At 34.2% G+C, this 23402-nt stretch overlaps 3 protein-coding genes and 1 non-coding gene across 5 annotated transcripts; all 4 read left to right on the top strand.

The window, feature by feature from the left end:
- Positions 1 to 1416: 1416 nt before the first annotated feature.
- Positions 1417 to 1490, top strand: TRNAN-GUU (transfer RNA asparagine (anticodon GUU)). The gene has a single exon. It is a non-coding gene; the product is annotated as a tRNA-Asn (tRNA).
- Positions 1491 to 9861: 8371 nt separating this feature from the next.
- Positions 9862 to 14387, top strand: LOC132622530 (uncharacterized). 2 transcript variants are annotated; one of them, XM_060337138.1, is made up of 8 exons: positions 9866 to 10177; positions 10278 to 10406; positions 11988 to 12068; positions 12347 to 12435; positions 12529 to 12603; positions 13264 to 13325; positions 13786 to 13947; positions 14092 to 14387. In XM_060337138.1, exons 2-8 carry the CDS (start codon positions 10284 to 10286, stop codon positions 14190 to 14192), a joined length of 693 nt encoding a protein of 230 aa, XP_060193121.1. In that variant the 5' UTR covers positions 9866 to 10177; positions 10278 to 10283; the 3' UTR covers positions 14193 to 14387. The 2 variants fall into 2 exon arrangements, with proteins under 2 accessions (XP_060193123.1, XP_060193121.1); XM_060337140.1 differs by lacking the exon at positions 11988 to 12068 and having other exon boundaries at positions 9862 to 10177.
- A 3891-nt stretch (positions 14388 to 18278) lies between these two features.
- On the top strand, positions 18279 to 19701 carry LOC132628942 (probable leucine-rich repeat receptor-like protein kinase At1g35710). Its single transcript, XM_060344692.1, has 2 exons — positions 18279 to 19563; positions 19679 to 19701. Exons 1-2 carry the CDS (start codon positions 18279 to 18281, stop codon positions 19699 to 19701), a joined length of 1308 nt encoding a protein of 435 aa, XP_060200675.1.
- A 23-nt stretch (positions 19702 to 19724) lies between these two features.
- Positions 19725 to 21190, top strand: LOC132628941 (MDIS1-interacting receptor like kinase 2-like). The gene is made up of 2 exons (XM_060344691.1): positions 19725 to 20679; positions 20791 to 21190. The coding sequence occupies exons 1-2, from the start codon at positions 19725 to 19727 to the stop codon at positions 21165 to 21167; spliced, it is 1332 nt and encodes a 443-aa protein (XP_060200674.1). The 3' UTR covers positions 21168 to 21190.
- Positions 21191 to 23402: the final 2212 nt, after the last annotated feature.

Raw genomic sequence — 23402 nt, 5'->3', positions numbered from 1 at the left:
CAATAAGGTAGTGTAAAGAGTTGTTCATGGGGTATAAATTGTTTTTTTAAAGTCCCTGACCTAAGTTTTACCTCTAAGGCAAAAGTTAAAATATTTTATAAGTCAGATACAATGAGTTAGTGTACAAGTTAGAATATTTCATAGGCCAGACACAATGAGTTAGTGTACAATGTTGACCATTGAGCATAATTTTTTATTTTATTTTTAAGAGTCCTGAGCTAAGTTTTGCCTCTAAAGCAAGAGTTATAGAGTATTTCATAGTTAGTGTCAAATGGTGCCCATGGGCCATAAGTTGTTCTAATTAAGTCAATGAGCTGAGTATGTTGGCGGATGGCCAAAACATACCACATTCACACAAGAATAAATCAACTAAACAATGGTAAATTCTTGAAACAACTCATGACATAACCTTCATATAACAACAACAGAAGCTAAAGAAACACAAAATGCACATTAGTCAAACAATATAAATGTAAATTCTCTTTTTTATTGGCTATTCTAATTACAAACTATGCAGATGATTTTCTTAACTCTTTTGCTGTACAAAAGTCATCATTTTCAGTATTATAAGCGCGATTAGAAACAACGATTTTGTTGGAGACAACAGAGAAAATCCAGGACCATCAAAGTCATTTGCTACTTTACATCTCTTCATTTTCCTATCAACCAAATCATCAATCTTCTCAGAGATTTATGAAATCGTTTCATGAGAATAAGAAAATTTGAAGAATACAAAATGAATTTGGAATCCTTCAGTAGAAAAAAAAAACAAAACTGAAAAAGTAGCGGAGGGAGAAGTAGCGGGTCTGAGAATTGTAGATTTAACGAGTGTTTGTTGAAGAGTAATTTTATCCAACTAATTTTCATTAAATTAAATGGAGGCGATTAGTGACATTGTTGACTTTGTTGTATGTTTATTCTTTAGGATTAGGAGGAGATACTGTTTGTTGGAAACAAATAGGTAGGGAGGCATTGTTTGGCTGTAGTTGTGGTTTAGTCTAATTAACAATACACTATGGTCCGTATATATTCTTGTAACTTATCAGTTCTTGTTTTTGTATTATAAAGAAGCGGTCAATACAGTCATCCAGTTTTTGTGTTTACTTTTCAGAGGACATGGTGTGGTTTCTTATTGTTGGTAAATGAGAGAAATTGTTCTTTTTTATAAAAATTATATAAGAAATGTTTCATCTAAAAAAAGTATTTTTTGTATTTCTCTTAATCAAGAATCTTTTATTCCGGCACAGGTTATACATTTTTTACTGCAGATGAGACTTTGCAAAAGGTAATCTCAGTTGCTGGAGGAGGAGATATTCATTCAATGGGCTATGAATATTTCAATCAGAAATGTAGTTTGTGTCCACGTCAAATCAAATAATTGTAAGAATAAATATAATTAGCGTTCAATCACAAACAGCTGGAATAGCTCAGTTGGTTAGAGCGTGTGGCTGTTAACCACAAGGTCGGAGGTTCAAGCCCTCCTTCTAGCGCTAGTTTTTCATCTTTTTCCCCTAGCTCCCTGACATTTTAACGTCGGAGTAAGTAAATTTTTATGAGCTTGTGCGCTGATAAATCAAATTGCTGAACTTTGACACTCTTGGAATCTACAATTTGAAATTCTTCTTTTTTTTTTTTTGCTGCTGACGTACTTGAATATTTTCTTTATGTTGCGAAAAAAGGGAGAAAAAAAGGATGTTAAGGGAATATTGTCATTGCGATAATAGTTTTTGATCAAACATATTTTTAAGTTGATAGAAGAATTAATAAATCACCTCAAATATCTTGCTTAACCCTCGATACTGTTATAGTTTTGGATTTTATGAGAACGAGAATAAAGAAGACATTGGTCACCTGATCTTCAAAAATAAACATAGAAACATTTTCTGTTCAATGATGTAAACTTGAAAGATATACAAGCGGTACCCTTTTGATCTGAATTATTGACAAATGCCATTTTTATATCTAATAACCAATTGAGCATATTCAATGAATCTAAAGTTACGCTTTTTGTTCTCTTGCTAGCAAAGCATGTAATAGTAAGATGATTTAGTAGCTAACAATTCGTTTGGTATTTGAAAATAAAAGTTTTTTTTTACAAGAACATTTCTTTTACATTACCATTGCAACGTATGTCAATATTAGCTATTACATGACTTTACAGTTTGCTGTACGCTTTGGACCCAAAATAAGTACAAGAAAACTACAGAAGATTACATAACAGTCTACTTCCTGCCAAACTTCACATTTTTGGAGAAAAAGTAAAATATATCAGCGTCGCCGGGCAGTTGGTGGTAGTTTCTCAGAAGGGCCAGTTGGAAGCTTTTGTCCAGTCTCTTGTTCAATTTTACTTTTCAGCTGCCTCAACTATACCCGAAATCTCAATATAACACTCAAACTATTAAGACGACCTATTACACTCCTGACAATCTAAAAAGTGAATTTGATAAGTCCCGGACGGCAATGATATTTCATATTCGAAGAATTTTGAGCTCTTTCTAGTCTACTATCATCTCAGCAATTCATTATATGAACTGGTGTTTTCAGAACTTAAAGCTACAATTCTCCTACAGACTATAGCAAAGTGGCAAACTGGATTATTTTTATGATTGCAACTTCAGGTACAAACAAAGACTTTGAAGCTAAATTCAATAGCTCAACGTATGTATTTCTGTGGCATTTATAACATGGTACAAGATCATTACATTGGTCATTGTAGTCTGAAATTGAAGGTTCTTTATCACCAACCTGCGCGATGAAAATTATTGTATGAGCTTTGATTCAACTACAGCCTACGAAGAATCAAATGCACTGACTTTTGTCGTGCATACTTGCCAGGCCATAGTTATCATAACAGTTGAGAAAAGCAAAAGAAGATGTTTTACATGTGAAATGACATGCTTCCATAAACAATCAATAAGATTATTAAGATCTCGGCATTGTTAATATACATTGTTCTATTTTGTTAATTTGAATTTTGAGTAGATTTTACAAAAGGAAAAAAAAAGTAGTGAAAGAGGTCTCCATAAAGTTTATGTCAGAGCTTTCTGCGGAGATGTATCTCTTCTCATATCATTGCGACTTTCACTTCCTTTCAGTTTGAACAAGTTTATATGCTTTTCATTTGGTGCAGCTTCTCTTTTTTCCTGTAATGATTGAATTTACGTTTTCCTGTTCTGCCAATGTAGTTGTTCACCTCAGTGTTTTGATATATCTTTTATACAATGGGAAACAAACTTCTTATGGGTTTTATCACAATTCAGGCATCGTGGAACTTCGGAGCCAAATAAGATTAAATAGAAGAATCCTTAAGTACGCCACAAACTGGAAGAACTGATTGTTGGATCCAAGATTGCCAGTGTAATAGCTATTCTTACTGGTAAAAGAAAGAGTGAGAAAATTGGTAATGTTTCTCTATCATTGGGTTCAGCTAGAGATAGTTGGTCTGGATAATTTAGGCATAGCTGCTACAAGGGTTGCTCTTGCTTGGGATGCTTCAGTTTGGTAAATGGTTAACATGAAATTTGGGACCAATACTAGAGGTATAATTTATGGTGGTTACTAAATGTTACTCCTTATAGATTTACAATACACACATATACCATCGGTCAAAGCTGATAAGAATATTTTTAATTGCGTTAGTTGTTTGTCATCAAAAAGAATATTTTTAGTTGTTGAACTTCTTTTTCATTCTTGTTTTCGGTTTTGCTCATAATTTCTATTGTTGTATAATATTTGTAGGCTGTTGCTGGACTTTTAATTTTCCCTACCTTTCCTGGTTCTTTTAAATAGCTGTTTGCATGGTATGGAGATTTTGAAAGCTGAAGAGAGGAGATTTGAGTTTTCAACTTTCCATGCAATTTTAGAGTTGTCTTTAGCTGGAATTCTTCCCCCAGGCATTGCGGTAATGGTTACAAGCCAGACGAGTAGTGGTGGTCGCGAAACAAGTTGAAGCTTTTATAAAAGAATTTTTATCAGAGCCGGCTGCGGAAGTGCTTGAGTTACGGAGTTAGATTGTCCTGATGTCTGTCCCGTGGCTCATATTAAAGCGATGATAGGCAAGCAAAAATTTCTGAATTACAATCATTGTGAGAAAAAAACGTTTCCTTAAGCTTTGAATTGGTTGACTAGATCACCAAAATATGTCATTTTAGACATTTTCTTGGCGGATGATGAAGTGACTGTAACATGGACAAGGCAAACACGTGTCTCTAAGTAGTTGGGAATATAATGGCCACAAATCAATTTAGTAGTATTGATTCTTATGGAGGTAGAATGTTGTTCTTTGGATTGCAGTGATGTTGACATAATTTAGTCCTGATGGCTCAATTATCCTGTAACAATTCATTCATTTATTCATATTTGGTTCCCCACGCACTCATATGCCCCCCCCGTCTTTTCCAACATCTTAGAAGTCGAAGTTAAGAGGCATATTAAAACTTACTTAAGTGTGAGACAACTCTTATGCTCGGGACAAATATACAGTGCTAAAGTTTATATTAGGACATCAACAGACATTTAAAATGCGACTTATATAATTTGCTTTAATCTTACCAAGTTTTATTATACATCCAAGAACTCCAAACGCTTGCAGATTTTCGTGTTGGTCCCCTGCACAGCACGGGCAACCACGATTAGTATCATACAGAGCATTCTTTTTCTTGTTCGGCCTATTGTTGCTAATAATAATTAACTCCGGAGGTTTGCTTAATATATGATGAATTATACAAGCACTATAAACAAGCCATACATTTGGAGTCGAGCTTGTTATTCGTCACAAATAAAAAAAATCATTCATTTGATTTTCTTTGTCATTCGTACAAAGCGTAAAAGATAGGAAAATAAAAACATAGCAACTACTGAAATTTAACGAAAATACAAATGCATATTACTATTTTTACTCCGGAAATCGACAACGAAAAATATTGAAATCCCAAGATTCTTGTCTGCAGTCACAGCAATACCAACAGTCACCGCAAGTATAATCCGTAGGACTATGAGGACCACACGCTGTTCCACAAGTGATTATATCATGAAGTTGTGGAAGTAATCTCCTTTTGAGTCCTGATAGAGAGTGATCCACATTGCTTACAGCCAGAACTTGGGTCTTTGATGACCACATCACGTCGACTATAAAACATCATCATCATAATTACGATCAAGTTATGACCGGTATAATATGGAATATACACATTCAATCCACATGCATACGAAAACACATGCATATCTAGACTGGACATACTGAAATATGTATACAATCACATGAGTAATAACTACATACATGTTTACAAGCATAATAATATAAGACTATAACGTATAGACATAAAAGAGAAATGTGTACTAACCAGTGATCGCCATGAGAAGAACAACGAAGATCAAACCAAATTTAAATGATGCCATATTAGGTAAAATACTTCAAGCTTTAAAGTTATTGTATGAATATGGCATTGCTTCTCAAAGTCATAATTTATAGACCTCTTTAATTGAACTTTCCGTACGCAAGAGTGAATACATTTTTGTTCTTTAATTATTCATAACTTGCTTTATTTTTTAAGTATTGCCTCGGTTGACCTGATATCTAAGATAATGCAATCAATTAAAAATTCGAAAAAAAGAACAAGCATTCTAATGAATGAGACATTATGACCTGGAAATAATGTACATGTCACTACAAAAAATAAAGCTTTTGCCAACATCTTATGTTGTCATATATTGAGTGTTGTTTGACACTAAAAAGAGTCAGTTGTACATCTTTGCGATAAGCTCCGATGCACAAAGTCTATGCGCTCCCAATGATTCCAATTAAATTAATAAGTTGACCTAATTTCAGATTCGTAATTTATGGAAGAGGCACGTGCGTATTAATGAAAATGAGCTTGTGATACGATAAGAAGTGTGTCCATATCAAATATCCAGATTGTTGATCTAATTGGGTTCTACGCGTTTTAGAGATTTTTGGGTCTTTGTCCTATTTTGAGACCGTGTATTTGCTTTGGTTTATTTCCTTTTGTTGTTTTGTTTAGACTATTATTATTATTATCAATAAATATCCCTCCACCAAGTATTACTTAGTGCTTATTATAAAAAAAAATGAAGTCGATTAATAGCATTTACATTTTGAATATGACTATCACTTAATTCAAGGAAACTGTACACAATTTTTTTAATTTGGGTATTTAAGATTTTACACATTACTAGTATTTCCCATTAGTATTTAGCATGTTGGATTTTATGAAGTTTGTATCACTTTACGTAAGCTATTTTATATGGAAGTACTTGTATTTTTACTGGACAAAAAAATAAAATTTATAGTTCTAAACTATGTTGCTCGGATTCTCCAAACTTGTGATTTTTTATACTTGTCATGTGGTTATAATAAGTACTCCCTCCAGATCAAAAGGAGTGTCCACTTAGCCATTTGCACACCCCTTAAGAAATACTAACTCCTACGTATGTAAAAATAGGTAATTTGACTAAATTACCCATAATTAAATAGATATTAGGATTTGATCATTTAACACATAATAAAGGCAATTTTGGAAGAATAAGATTACTTGTTTCTTGATTTGGTATGTGAACACTCATTTTGAATAACAACAAAAAAAAAAGGGTAAGTGGACACACTTGTTGATCCGGAGGGAGCATTTGTTTTCAAATTAAGTTATTTTTAAAATTAAAAATATGTTATTCTTTTTTAAATACATTAATAAGAAAATATTATTATCCTTTTTGAAACGAGAACAATACTATTGATCTTGTGAGATCCAACTTTCGTTTCAAAAGTTAAAACTCTTCTCATAGTTTTTCTTTTTTTCGCTGAAACAAAGGGAAAAAAAGAACTCTTCTTTTTCTTTTTATTGTGTGGGAAGAAAGACTGAAAGAGTGTACAATCGGACCAAAAAAAAGTGTACATAGGCATGGATGATAAAAACTAAAAAGCATTCCATCGCTATGATCGGTTAATTGATTTTGTAGTCTTTACAAATATATTTCTAATTTTTATAAATTATATAAAAAATCACATGAAACATCTAAAAATAACACACAATTATTTGCAGGGTCATTTTCTTCTATTTAAATTGTAGAGGATGCAGTTGACCCATTTTCTAGATTCGTGTTTGTTGGCAAACATGTTACTGTTAATAGCCAATATGAATAATTAACTGGGGAGGTTTAATTTATATGGTCCATTCCACATTGTTTAGCATAGTTCGAAGTATGAGGGTCAAAATATCTATTTTTTTTGTGTAAATTCGAACATAAATTCTTCACGTTTTCGAAAATAAATATTTTCATATTTGAAAACTGGCATAAATAAAATAAGTTAAAATAGTTAATAAATTAAAATATAAAAAATATTTAAGAAAAACGTGGGTAAAAAAGAAAAATCTTCGAAACAGTAAATTTGTTGAAAACTAATTTCATGTTATGTATCTTTTTTAATGGGCATTTATTAGTACTTAAATTCGCCTATATGCTTTGCAGTGGCGGAGTTAGAGGGAGTGGAAGGAGGCTGAAAAATTACACTATATATATAAAGATCAATTTATTCTTATATATACAATAGATGATCAACCTATGAAATTTTTTATTTCATCATTAATATATACTAGGTATTTTTGTATTTACTTCTAGAAACATTTCTAACAAACACACTAAAAAGAAATATAAATTCCTTCATAGCTAGTCTGAGAAAAAGTATTACGTTAGAGCAGTGGCGGAGCGACTATATGCCGAGGGTGTTCATCCGAACCCCCTCGGCGGAAAAAAACACTGTTTTTATAAGCTTAAAATTATTTTTTATGTATATATCGTAGATGTTGAACCCCCTTAGGCTACTTCGTATGTTTACTTTTTTATATTTTGAACCCCCTGGGCGGAAATCCTGGCTCCGCCAGGTGTTATTTAGCAAATCAATACGACATAAGATGGTGATGAATTGGTTAAACTCACCCAATGGGGAATTCACCACCCAATTTGCCTACAAAATCCACCAACACACCCAACACCAACCGTTTGAATACACCTGCATCTGGGAAACTAAATGCCTTAATAAAATAAAATCCTTCCTCTGGTTACTCCTTCATGAAAGAATCCCTATAGCTTGTCTACTAGCCAACAGAAACATAATCCCTTCGAACCTTTGCCCTTATTGCTCAAAATCTGAGACAATCTAACACATATTATTTGAATGTGTGAAAAACAAGACCATTTGGACTGAACTGTCCATCCCCACCCCTGTTTCAAATGAACACTTCTCAACATGGCTAAAAGATAAATCTTTTTCCCAAAACAAAATCAGAGGGTCTAACAACTCCTCAATACCACTAGATTTCCTGATGCCATCCATAATGTGGTCAATATGGAATAACAGAAACAATAACACCTTCAAACACACAAGGTCCAACCTAAACTCTTATAAGGCCTTCAACCTTGCCTTGGAACTCTACCACATAGGACCATACCACCACTACAACCCAACCCATAAGCAAATAGCAGTACATTGGCACAAACCCCTTGAAAACATTTACAAGCTTAACACGGATGGAGCCTACGGACCCATCACCAAACAAGGAGGTACCGGTGGAATCAGCAGAGACTCTGCTGGACGATGGAAGGAAGGATATGCATCGTATATCTCATGCCAATCAGCACCCTATGCTGAAACACAAGCTCTATTGAAGGGATTGGAATTAGCATTCATAAAAAATCTGTTCCCACTGGTTGTGGAAATAGACTCGCAGGTGTTGGTAAACTTGATTAACAATAATACCACATGTCCTTACATAAATATTGTTAATGATTGCAGGTTCCTCCTGCAAGAAATGGGGATACTCAGAATACACCACATTCTCCGGGAGGCAAATGCAGTGGCGCAAGAACTAGCAGTGTATGCAAAAAGGAAAGGACCATCGAATCATGAAGAAGAAGAAACATGTTTTTGGAACATAACTAGACCCCGCCCTTTACTTTACTTGCTTTCTACAGAGACAATTTAGGGATAGCTTCTTGCTTTCTACAGAGACAATTTAGGGATAGCTTCTTTTCGAACTATACCATAAATGTAATAACTTTATTTCCAGTTTTATTTAATGTATCTTCAGTTCAACAACAACCAAAAAAAAAAAAAAAATTGGGTCGTGCCACATTTTGCTATCTTATGCTAAAATTTGCCTAATTTTTGTTTTGACGAACTTGGCTTTTTTTTTTCAATCATACTTGTGAAATGATCATGAAATTATAAAGCGCAGAATGAAGTAAAGAACACAAATTTTTTACGTGAAAAATCACCCGAGTCAAAAATGTAAAAATCACAACCTATCCGGTCAAAATAGTTCTTGCTTGAAGCAAATTGTAATCTAAGTCTTAACTCTAAGCCTTAACCCCAACAATCCTAGACTGTTGCAAACCCCTTCAAGTTAACTCTAATTTGAAAGAAGATGAATTTAATTCTAAGTCCTTCACCTCTTCAAACTAACTCTAGCTTAAAGGAAATTGTTTCCCAATTAAATGAAAATTATAAACGCTTTAAAATAATCAAATTAGGTTACAACTCGATAGCCTATTACAATAAACCAAAACTTGGACTCACTCGTAGCTTGTTGGCTAAGGTTTTAAACTATGTTTATTTGAAGAAAAAAATTGGTCAAAATGTTCTTTAAAAATGTAATTTTGAAGAGCAATAATTTGTGTTTGACTAATCAATTGAAATTTGAAAAGGCATTTTTTTGTGAATATTAGAGTATTAATTTTACTTGATCAAGGTTCCAAAAGTAATTTTTGAAGAAAAAAAAAATACTTTTTCAACTTCTATCTGCTACTACTAAAAACATTTATTGTTTTCCCTAAAAATTTGGTCAAGTACCTCAATTATCCAAAGTAAATATTTTCTTAAAAAAAAAAAAATCTACTTTCCTAAGACTTCCATCAAACGTTTAGGATTACAATGCTAAGAATCAGAGAATTTAAACACGTGGTTATTTCATAAAACAGAGTCATCAGGTGAGATCAGATAATTAAGCCGGGCATATTAGCCACAATTAACCGTATTTTTCTGAATATTTTGACCAAGAGAAAAAATAAAGTAAAAGAAAAAAAAAAGGAAAAAGAAACAGAACAGTGCAATTCAAGAGCTGGTGTTCTTCACAGGAAAACAGTGTTAAAAAGAACTAACACTAATGTAAGATTTAATTATTATTTTTTCCTTTATCAACTGATTCTTTCAAGATTTGAGAATGTTGTGATTTTGGGGAAATAATAGTGTGCTATTGTGTTTTTAGAAAGTGATGGATAGGTATCAGAAAGTGCAAAAGCCAAGAGCAGAGAATCCTATAAAGGAAAATGAGATAAGAATAACAACACAAGGCAGATTGAGGAACTACATTACTTATGCTACCAATCTTCTTCAGGTGCTTTACAATTTTCATTTTATACTGACATTTTGGCTATTTTTTGTAAATGTGTATGATCATTTATGCAATCTGTGCAGTTTAATTTTGGGTGACCTTTCTAGGGATAAAATTCATGAATAGTCACTTTTCAGCTCGTGTAATTGAAAAATAGTCATTGTCATGCATGGAGGTTCCCCCCGAAATTTGACTCCATGACATGGATTTTTTTTTTTTCAATTATAGGGCCGAAAGTTGGCAAGTGGACGTCATTTCTACCATTTCTAGTTTGCATGTCCGATCATTGATCGCAAAAGTTTCTACAATAATTTGGGTTGCTTGCTAGTATAGTTCCCTAGCCACGATTGTGTTGTTTGCTAGACTTATCTAAGAATAAAAATGAATCTGCCCGGCTGATGGTCATTGCGAGACTAGTCTAAGAATAATATATGATGAATCTGCCCGGCCGATGGTCATTTCTAGACTAATCTAAGAATAATATACGATGAATCTCCCCGGCTTGATGGTCATAAATAGAAAGAGTAAATAGAATTTTTAATACTTTATTTATGTACAACTAGAGAGTATCATGCATTCTAATTGGATTAGATTAATATCCTTAAATGCCGATAAAAGTTTTGTAAGTAAATAATTACTCAATGAGGGATGTAAACTGTAAAATACATTATAAATGCAACCATTTGTACCTTTTTATTCTCTATCTTTCTTTGGCTGTTTTTTGAAATAATGGTGTGTGGTTTATTTGTTTTGAGATCCTAGTTGTTGGTTTACATGAAAGTGGATCCATTCTGGTAAAAGTGGATCTTTTGATAAATGAAAAATGTAAGAAAGAGAAACTAGGCTAAAATAAACAAGAGCTTTTATGAGAGAGTAGAAGTATTTCAGGTAGGAAAGAAGTATTACAGTGCCTTTGTTTTGGTTGAGTTACTTGAGTATGTATGAGATAAGTGCTGATAAAATTTGGTTCTGTACTGAGTGGACAATGAAAGGATGAGAAATATATCTGAAGTAGGATAAAACGGGAGTATAAAAATTTCCATGGTATTGGACTATTGGGTATAGCAGCATATGTATTATGTCATATATTTTTAGCTACATTACATCTGGGAAAATTTCACTTATAAACAATTTATAGGTCAAAATTATATATTCATAGCCCATATTTTAAATTACAAACCTACAACCCAACATTTCATGGCCCAACTTGAATATTCACCTTTATACAATAATATACAACTTTATACACCTACTGTAGACAATGTATATACCTTGTATAAAAGTGTATAATAATGTATAAGACTAGTAAAAAACTGAAGAGGAAAAAATTGGGTATGGCCAGTAATTAAAAAAAGATGGGCTAAAACGGGTAAATATTTTGCCATAATTGGCATACAGTGCAAAATTCCCTATGTATCTACCATGCCACAATGTTTTAGTTTGTTTGCTATGCCCTCAGCTTGAGAGTAAACCATATAATATTCGATTCCATTGAGTCGACATAAAGTACTGAGGATTTAATTAAGCTTTCATGTTTCTGTCAGCTTAGTGCTTGACAATTTTAGTTCCTGCTCTCTTTTGCAGGAGAAAGGATCTAAAGAAATTGCTCTCAAGTCTATGGGCAGGGCCATTAGTAAAACAGTAATGATAGCCGAACTGATAAAGGTGCAGCAGATTAATTGTTGTAGCTTGTCCATGTGATTATGTCCATTTTACCGCATATAAAAAAAAAGGGCAGCCCGGTGCACTAAGCTCCCGCTATGCGCGGGGTCCGGGAAAGGGCCGGACCACAAGAGTCTATTGTACGCAGTCTTACCTTGCATTTCTGCAAGAGGCTGTTTTTACCGCATATATTCTTCTAAAATATATCTCAGCATAATGCACCTATAGTCTATGTTTCTAAGCTCAGTAAATCATGTAACAATGTAATCTTTATGCATCAGAGAAAGATCGTTGGCCTTCATCAAATCACATCGATTGGTTCAACTGATATCACTGATACGTGGGAACCTCTAGAAGAAGGACTTCTTCCGTAAGATGCATCTTAATTTGGTCCATATAAATTTCAGCTGATGTTGGTTGTTTGATAATTTGCTCACGTTTCGTTGTTTATTACCTAATGCAGGCTCGAGACTACTCGTCATGTATCAATCATCACAATCATCCTTTCCAAGAAAGAGTTAGATACTTTATCAGCCGGGTAATCATGATTTATGAAAACTGTATTCAGTGCTCTTCCTTTTTTTGAATTGGTTACCTCAGTTCAGTAAATGTGCGGTCAATCAATGAATTACGTTGATATAATACTAGAAGAAACTGAACTATGGTAATAATTGACATTATTACTTATGATGATATCGTGATTAATATTAGATTTGGTCGTCTGTTTTAATTCAAAACAATTCCTCTAACGTACTTCTAATCGTTCTTTGTCTAAGAACTAATATATTTAATTGAGAACTGCATGTTAGTACTAAAATTACCTCATTCGGATGCTTTTGTATAACGATATTACTTGCATATTTCTTATTTAACTTCTAGTATATAATAATTTTACACTATTTGATCATCCAAAAAGGCAACTACAGGTAACTATCCATGAAAAGTGGAAACTGTAATCTGGAAAATAAGGCACACTACGTGCTACAATAGGTTAAAACACTGATATGATAATGCTTTACATTGTCAATGTACAAAAGTTAAATCCATCTCTAAATATCCCGCTTGGTACATGTAGCCACTACAGATATCATCAATTTTCAGATGCTGTAACTATGTCTCCGTGATCGCATTTCTTCTTTGCCCCTTCTTCATATTAAGATTTTCAGGTTTTGGTTTCAAGAAAAATAAATATTTGCAGGTACCAACCACCTATTCCAGCAGATCAAGTCAGACCACTTACTGAATATGATTATGCAGGAGGTATATTGGTCTCATTTGACCTTTCTTTTATGCATTATCTTTTGAAATTCTTGAATTTTCTAGCAATATGCAGCCCCTTATATTGTGATTATGTTATGAATTTCCCTTCTTTTCCTGCACATCCTTGGATGAATTAAAAGAATTTGGATTTGAAGGTTGAGGTTCTCCACATTGTCACCCTTTTTACTATAACCTGAACCAATCTGGCCATTGTTGTTGCTAGCAAATCCAATTAAAGCAAATTTCTCAAGGTACAAACTTTCAGCTATATTGTTTTCGAGAAGATAGTTTGATGAAGGATGAACTGTTGGTCAGCTATATAGGCTGAGAAATTGATAAAGTAAACCCTGTGCAAATGTATATTTTTTTGCAAAGCACTATAACTTTGCATCAATAGTATTAAGCTATCAAAAAGGAAGACCAAAGAATTTTTTTGTGAATCTTCGTTCACTGTGTACAGGGCGTTTTAACAATGGTGAGCCTGGATATGGTGGAGACGGCGGATGGAAAGAAGGGCGTGGATATAATGGTAGAGGCCGAACTGGAGGAAGAGGTCGTGGTTATCGTGGACGTGGTAACAACTATGGTGGACAAGTTGGTTCAATGCCCATTCAAGGCCAGGGTATGCTACAACTTTTTTCACCTAAGATCCATAGTACTAACTACTAATTTTTCATGTAAAAGGTATTGGTTCTGCTATTCTTGATGTATAGCGAGATATGATATTCATGTCTTATCTTTTAACATGAGATCTGATTTCTTGCAGGTCGGGGCCAAGGACAAGGACAAGTACAGGGACGGGGTAGAGGTCGTGGTCAGGGTATGAAAACAAATGGTCCTGTCCGGGCATCAGTTGCTTATGTCTGAATGTTAGGACAAGTCACTTGCTATTATTACGAGGTGTCCACGCTTGTGTTCATCAAAATCTAATAGAAACTCAACCCTAATACACTTATCATTTTTTCAAGTTCTTTTAGTGCACATCTGAATTATCTTTAATGAAATTGATATGTTTCTTGAATTATGGTTAAGCTATAGTATAAATTTCTTGGTATTGGCAAATGCTTTGCGACCCCCCTTTTTGCAGTGTTTGATAAAGTAGATGGGGTAAGATCTAGTCCCCTTCTTTCGTGTTTTTCATAAAATGATATACAATGCCCCCAAAAATCATCATGGAAATTTGATTTAAAAAAAGATGGGTTTGTAAAAAAAAAAAAAAAAAATCGTGATCGTGCATATAGCAAAAAGGTCTATTGGCGAATAGATCAACTTGGGCGGATTAAAATGGGGTGGGGCTGGTCATGTTTTCATGAGCTTGATTTCTCACCCCTTCATCTCCCCATGCATAGCTTCTAAAATGATTTCTTAACCCCATAATATGATAGCTTTGTTTTTAAAAATTTTAATTTACAAGGATATTAAACAGATTTGAAATAGAGAATAAGCCTATGTCAGAAAGGCGCAAGTGACTCGAGGATGGGCAGATCAATAGGATTTAAAGCATGTAACACAACTTAAATGACTCTGGTCATCTAATACGTCGTTTTACAAATCTTACATGTTTACAACTTTTTAGGAAATTTAATTTATGAGCATATCATTTGTTTTGTAGCAATATCATTTTTGTTGTTAAAATATTACGTGTAAGTCATTAAACAAACTTAGAGAAAAGGAAGTATAAATTAGTTCACTAATTTTTTTTTATCTGAAGGTGAGTTGGTGATAATAAGCTTAAAATCGCATAAAGCATTATAAAATTTATAGTCCAAGTCAAGCTCTTCTTAGTTCCCTTATACTTTTTATTTTCTCATTTTTCTTTTCTTTTAGCTTATTCAATTCCTTTTTGTCTCAAGATCACACTTTATTATCTTCAAACCGAAGTTTTACTCTTTTTTCTACTCCATTTTACCTTATTGCCTCAAAAAAATAGATTATATCTTGTGTTGGTCTTACTTGTACTGCTGCATAAGCCACGAGGTCGGCAAGGAATCCAACCACTCCCCGCAAAAATTGAATTTTGAGGTACCATAGGAAAACTCGAAAAACTAACAACCTTTTTTTAATAATCATATAAACTTTTACAGGCTATTTGGCTAAAAGTACTTCATTATTCCAACTCCGCTAATTAAAATATTTTTTAGAGTGGCCCAGGGAGTCCCATTTTGTAATGCCTAGCTACTAATGGATGACTACATTTGTACCAAAGGACCTCATTTAATTTGACTTGAAGCTTTTTTTCTATAATTTACTTTCCATGAGAATTAAACTGAAGAAGAAAGAGAACTCCATCATGTACATTGGAAAAAGGCAATCAAGACGGATTAAGAATGAACAACTTACAAAAGTTAGAATATAATTGGAGCAAATTAATAAGAGTCAAACATCATGCTCCTTAGCTAGTTAACCTGGACTTCATCAGCGGGTTATGGAAAGGAGGAAGACTTATGTATTCATAATAATAATAATAATAATAATAATAATAATAATAATAATAAGGGGGCGGAGTTAAAAACAAGAAAATACTTTTATCGTTTTTCATGTTCTTTTATTTGCTTTCCTTTTAATCATTTTTTTGCGCGGATTGCCTTCTTTTGGGGTGGTCTTTAAATTTTGTCCCTCATATTTGTGGTCTTTAAATTATGCCCCTCATATTGCTGGTCTTTAATTTTTGCCCTTCGCATTGCAACTTTGAGCGTTCACGCAGAAATCATGAGGTTCTAAGTTCGAACCCCCGCTCAAGCATAAATTAAAAAAAAAATTGCAAGGCAAGGTTTGGGTCGCGTGTATGTCGGACCCGGCATATACTTGTTAAGGAATTACCAAATTTATGCCGGACCCGGCATACTCATGCCTTATGGGCAGACTTGGCATAAGTATGCCGGGTCCGGCATAACTTTGGTAATTCCTTCACAAGTTTATGCCGATGGGGGCATACTTTTAATGGGCAAACTTTTATGCCGGGCCCGGCATAAACTTGTGAAGGAATTACCAAAGTTATGCCGGACCCGGCATACTTATGCCAAGTCTGCCCATAAGGCATAAGTATGCCGGGTCCGGCATAAGTATGTCGGGTCCGGCATAAGTTTGGTAATTCCTTAACAAGTTTATGCCGGTGGGGGCATACTTTTAATGGGCAAACTTTTATGCCGGACCCGGCATAAACTTGTGAAGGAATTACTAAAGTTATGTTGGACCCGGCATACTTATGCCAAGTCTGCCCATAAGGCTTAAGTATGCCGGGTCCGGCATAACTTTGGTAATTCCTTCACAAGTGTATGCCGGTGGGGGCATAGCGAAATTTAAACTCTGCCTTGCGAATTTTTTTTTAAATTTTGACTGTGTGAGGGTTCGAACCTGGAACCCATGGAGCTTAGCCGAAGGGCAAAATTTAAAGATTTCAAATATGAGGGGTAAAATTTAAAGACCACCCCAAAAGAAGGGCAATTCTGTGAATTGCCCCCTTTTAATAAGGCTATTGCCTATTATATCATCAGATCACTCTAACAAAAAAGCAATTCATACCAATTACTCTTTTATTTTATTTTATGTGACACTATTTCATTTTAAATATATTTCTAAAGAATGATTTGTTGCTATACTTGAAAATAATTTAAATTTAAACTTCTTATTTTATCTTAATAACATGATTTTGTCACTACACAAACATATATCATGACATACAGTCTCAGTTTTTGTTGAATGCAATCTATCTACAGAGAAAGAACTGTAAAGTATGACCAAGACTAGTTTCTTATACATTAAAAATGAAATGCTAAACAGAAATACCACGGACCCGTTTGGCCATGAGAATTATTCACTTTTTTCCGGAATTTTATTTTTCACTTTTTTCAAATATTAGTGGTTGGCCATAAAAATTCCAAATACAACAAAAAGTTATATTTGGAATTTGAAAAACAACCAAAACCTTGTTTTACACTTTTTTCACTTTTTCCATTTTCTGTTTTGGACCATTATTTTTATTTTTCTATTTTCAATGTTTACACTGAAAGTTTTTATTTTTATAAAAAGGACCCTCAAAGTGTTTTTTTTTACAGCTATTTTTATAAAAGTTTTTCAAAGTGTTTATTATTAGAGCTACTTGATTTAGTTCTTGTTGGGTTTTGTATGGAGTACAAGTGCAACGGGTTGATGGGGCAATGTTTACGCACCGGTTATGTTCAAAAAAAGTGAATTTTTTTTATTTATTTTTTGGTTTCTATGGCTAAACGCCTACTAAAACATCTCATAAGCAACGTTGCTTAAATCTTTCAAGACCAAAAGCTCTGTATCCTTAATTGTCCCTTAACTTACTACCAGCACATCTTCATTATGTCTATGACCTTCGTTTTCCGGAAATTTGTGCATTTGTTTGCCTCTCTTCAGATATGTACGTCTTGTTGCTTCAAGCAAGTATTTACAATCTTCAATAATAAATCAAAGAGGGTGATACTATATGTCATCCTCTTTGATAAGTTTGACAACCAGTAAGCAGTCTGTTTCTACTTCTAGTTCTTTATATCTCACATTTTGTTAATTTTAGCTTTGCTTAATGCTTCATAATTATGTAGTAAGGCTAGAGGTAATATTCCAACATCCACTTTCCTTGATCTATCACAAAAAAATCTCCGGAAAAAATAAAGCCCGCTTGTTTAGATCTTCACGTGGACATCAATATTCATTTTAGTCGTTCCTGCTCAAAGAGGACACAAACTATTACATTAATTGAACACGAGAAGTTATGTATGTTTAAAATAAGGAAAAACAAATAAAATAAGTACTAAACAAGAGCTGTTAATTTTGGCTTCGTTTCCCACTTGGAAACATGAGGCTTGTTTAACTATAAATACAGGTCCATAAATGATTGTGTCCAGCATTCCCACAAAGCCAACAAAATTCTCCTTAGGAAAAACGAAAAACAGACATTTGGTGTTTTTTCTCTTTTTTTCAAGAAAAATGAGATCCTCATTATCCAATACCACAATTTTCAGTCAACCTCTCTTTCTGCATGTGATGTTGATCTTTATAACTACTTCTTTCCATCATGTTCTTGCTAAGACATATCTAAATGCTTCTGAAAGACATCCAATTAATTCAAGTTCATTTGAAGCATTTTCTCTCTTAAAATGGAAAGCCAGTCTTGAAAATGCAAGCCAAACACTCCTTTCCTCTTGGTTGGTTACTAGCAATGCTAGTCCTTGCCAATGGGATGGCATTTCTTGTGATAATTTTGGAAGAGTTAATCAAATGGATCTTGCAAATTATGGGATTAGAGGTAATCTTCACCATCTAAATTTCTCTTCCTTTCCTCATCTCCAATTAATTAATTTATCCAATAACTCACTCAATGGTACAGTTCCAAGAAACATATGCAATCTTTCAAGATTGAGTTTCCTCTATTTGAGTTCCAATCATTTTTCTGGAGTGATTCCACCTGAAATAGGGTTATTGAAGAATCTCAAGCATTTACGCTTGTCGAAAAATCATTTTATTGGCTTTATCCCTTCATCTATTGGTAACTTGATCAAACTTGAGCTGTTATATCTATCTATAAATGAACTCTATGGCCCTGTCCCTCCAAGTTTTGGTAACTTAAAATCCCTTCTGCATTTGTGTTTGCTCAATAATACACTTAATGGATCACTTCCAATAGAGCTTGAAAATCTTACAAATTTGCAAACTTTTCAAGTAGCAGAGAACAATCTTTCTGGTCACTTGCCACAAAATGTATGCCTTGGTGGATCACTTGCTAAATTCACAGCATATGATAATAAATTTATTGGTAGTGTCCCTAGAACCTTGAAAAATTGCTCTACACTATCCAGACTTAGGCTTGATGGTAACCAACTATCTGGCAACATATCAGAAGCTTTTGGTGTCTATCCAAGTCTAGTTTACATGGATTTGAGTCACAATAAACTATATGGCGAGTTATCGTCACAATGGAGCCTTTCTCATAATCTAACAAGTTTGAAGATCTCTTTGAACAACTTGTCTGGATCCATACCTATTGAGATAGGAAAGTTGACCAAACTAGAAATGCTTGATCTCTCTTCAAATCACTTGACCGGCAAAATTCCTAAAAGTTTGGAGAGCCTAACTCTCTTGCTGGAACTTGATTTGCATGGAAATGAAATCTCAGGAGAAATACCTATAGAAGTGGGAAAGTTGTCCAAACTTACAAGACTTGACTTGGCTGCAAATAATATAAGTGGCAAGATTCCAGGAGACATAGGAGATTGTAGGCAGCTTTGGAACTTGAATTTAAGCAAGAACGTGTTGAACACAACTATTCCTTCTAACTTGGGAAATTTGCACTCCCTAGTGTATCTTGATCTCAGCTATAACATGCTCAGTGGTGAGATTCCATGGAAAATAGGAAATTTGAGGAGTTTGGAAGTAATGAATCTTTCGCGTAATAACTTGTCTGGTTCAATCCCAACAAGTTTCAATGAACGCGTTAGTTTGAGGTCAATCGATATATGTTCCAATCAATTGGTCGGTCCCCTTCCCAAGATCAAGGCTTTTCAAAATGCTTCGCTTGAAGAATTAAGAGATAACAAGGATTTATGCAGCAGTAATCATACTGGTATGAGCCCTTGCTCTTCATTGAGGAAAAAAAAGAGAATAAGTAGAAAGCTTATACTGACCTTAACTCTATCTCTTATCTTTATTGCCCTGATTCTACTTGTGATTACTTGCATTCTTTTTCTAACAAAAAGGAAAAGAAATATCAGTATTCAGCCTAGAGAACCATCCAGAAGTTCTTTTTCAATTAGGGGTTTTGATGGAAAGATAGCATATGAAAACATAATTACAGCAACGGAGAACTTTGATAGCAAATATTGCATTGGGAAGGGAGGACATGGAAGTGTCTATAAGGTTGAGTTACCATGTGGTCAAGTTGTTGCAGTAAAAAAGGTTCATGCTTTAGAAGATGATGAAGAATCTGATGACAACTTGAAAGGGTTTTCAAAAGAAATACAAACTCTAGTAAACATCCGCCATCGGAATATTGTAAAGATTTATGGATTTTGTTCACATGCACGCCATTCATTCTTGGTTTATGAGTTGCTGGAAGGAGGAAACTTGTCACAAAACCTTAGCAATGAGGGTAGAGCAAGAGATTTATATTGGCTCAAGAGGGTTGATATTGTCAAGGGGGTAGCAAACGCGTTGTGTTACTTGCATCACGAGTGTTCTCCTCCTGTAGTTCACAGAGATATATCAAGTAACAATGTTCTCTTAGATGCTGAAGGCAATCCCCATGTTTCTGATTTTGGCACTGCCAAACTCCTAAGGCCTAACTCCTCTAATTGGACTTCGTTCGCTGGAACTTTTGGCTATGTAGCTCCAGGTATATATATTTTATAACTAGTAGTAACTTTTTTGAATTCATCACTTCAGAATCTTTAATGCTTAACACGATTTTCTAATATCCTATACTTAATTTCTAATTTGTTTGCAGAGCTTGCTTACACAATGAAGGTAAATGAGAAGAGTGATGTTTACAGCTTTGGGGTGCTATCACTAGAAGTTATTTTAGGTCATCATCCAGGGGATATTATTGCAGCAATATCATCAGTCTCGCCAGCATCAGGCACCAATGGAATACTGTTAAAGGATATTATTGACGAACGACCACTAGCTCCTGGAAAACAAGAAAAAGAAGAATTGATCAAGATCACCAAGCTAGCATTTGCGTGTCTTCGTCAAAGTCCTCAAGCTCGGCCAACTATGAAGCAAATTTGTGCATCTTTATCAAAAGAAAAATTACCTTCTGAAGGCTTGTTCTCCACTGTTACATTAGGCCAGTTGCTTGAACCAGCTCTACTAAGAAGTTGATCTTTTTGCATACCTGTACATTATTGTATATGTTATAGGAATTTAAAGTGTTACAGTGTCTTTACTGAAGATATAAATTACTTCATGTGTTTTATCCTCAATTTGGAGACAATTTCTGACGATTTAAGAAAGTTAAACTTTAAGAGATTAGGAGACAACATTAGATGGTAGCCTTTGCAGTTACTGGTGTTGTTAAAGAGAATAGAAGATGGGAAGATAATGTTATGAGACAACAAGAATTAAGAAATGATAACAAAAAAGAAGAACACATAATTTGAACGTGGAAACCCTCAAGGGGAAGAAAATCAAGATTGTCACCAATTTTTATTATTCAATGACAAAAAATTTAAAAGGTAATGGTCCAAACTATGAGACAACCTTGGGTTAGGACTTCGGCAAACTGGTCTTTCACACGGATGTTGCCAAGAGGAAGAGCGCTGCTCTGTGAAGACAGCACTGCGGTGTGCTACTAAAGCACCAAGACCAAACTCAACCTCTTGCAAAGTCACCTCTTCAGGAGGGACAACGCCATGCCAGAAGGCATTGTGTTCTTACACACAGAGCAGTTTGATTCTATACAACTGCTGCAAACGAACCCAGTAATTTATTGCTGGTCCATACCCACGCTTCTGTCAAGGGAGTCCATCCCATTACCTTAATGCCCTCACTTGAGTGACAAGCTTGCGCTACCAAGCTCGGCAGACTTGCAGTCTGGTTGAGGTCTTATGAAGTGACCCTATTTGTGTTCTATCAACGATGTGGGACACTGGAAGGGGCTTATTGATTAACAATATTTGTTTTATGTGATTTTCAGATTGTGAATATTGAAATTTTATTACTTTAAAACCACAAGAAATCGTATTATATTCAAGATATATTAGTCCAAATAAATATTATGGCCTAATATAATTGGATTAATTTTTTTTAAGTTCAACAAATATAGATTTAATTAATGGTCAAATATTATTGGGTTAACCTATTCAATCGGCTAAAAATAATGAGCTCACTCTACTAAGCCCGATATATCAATCTTATTTTTGAGGCCCAGTTTGGTATCACGTGTCAAATGATGTGACGCATCAAATCAAATAAGAGAGCAAATAAAATCATGCCACTTGTCAAAATGACACAACATGTCTAGCCAAATTAAAGACCAATGAAAATGCGCTACATGTACAAGTGACGTGTTCTGACCAATCAAATATCATGATGTCAACTTCAATCTGATTGATCGAAATGAGAGTTTGTCTTACACAACTATAAATAGTAGTCCTCATAATTCAGAAAAAGGGATCGAAATTCAAAAAATAAGCCAGAGAGAGCTCGTGGATCAAACGCTACAAGTTTCCTACAAACTGCGAGCATTCCTCTACAAGTTTCAAATACCCGAAGATCAATAACGAAGGCAAATCAAATAGCAAGGCGTTCAAGATCAAATTCAATTGTTCGTGGCGGCCATCAAATTGTTCGTGATGTATCAATCCAAGTCAAAATCAAATCTATATTCAAGATCAAGCTTCAGGTCTTTGAATTGAAATACAAGGCAAGATCAAGACCACCATATTTAAGATCAAGCTCTAAGGCCTTTGAATTTAAAGACAAGCCAAGATCAAGCTCAAAAGGCCCTTGATTTTATACTTGTAAAGACAAATCAGAGGAATCATAGAGATTGTAACACTCATAATATTTAAACTCAAATACTACGATTGTAGCGATATTTTTCTGTCTTGATTTTTAGGTTCTCGACGTGAATTCTACAACGATTTCATTATCTTTTTTGTTGAATATAGTAGTATAATATCATCATTCATCTCACATTTTGTGCTATTTTCTTAATAAACACCTTAATCAGATAGTTGTATCTTACTAGTTAGGACTAAAGAAATATTAGAAGCAAAAGTTATATATTTTGTATGAAGACTTAACCCAAAAAACACGAGAAACCGAGAATCTCTAAGGTTGAAAAATATGACTTTTATTGATTTTGTTTGGTTTATAGATTTATAAACACCCCACAATTGGTTTGGTTAGTAGGAATGTATACTAGAATTAAGCCTGTCAACCGGTTGAGCCGGGACCGGTTCCGATTAGCAAACCGACCGGTTATCGTTTTCCGAACCGTTCCAGTTGACGGTTACCGGCTGGTCGGTTTGGCTCTAACCGGCCCGGAACCTGTACCCTTCTACCAAACCGGTTAGCCCAAAAATGTGTTTTAAAAAAAAAAAATTGCTTAAT

The sequence above is a fragment of the Lycium barbarum genome, chromosome 2 (genome assembly GCF_019175385.1).
Source record: "Lycium barbarum isolate Lr01 chromosome 2, ASM1917538v2, whole genome shotgun sequence".
NCBI lineage: Eukaryota > Viridiplantae > Streptophyta > Magnoliopsida > Solanales > Solanaceae > Lycium > Lycium barbarum.
Note: the sequence above shows the minus strand (reverse complement) of the source record. Positions and strands in the feature narration are given on the sequence as shown.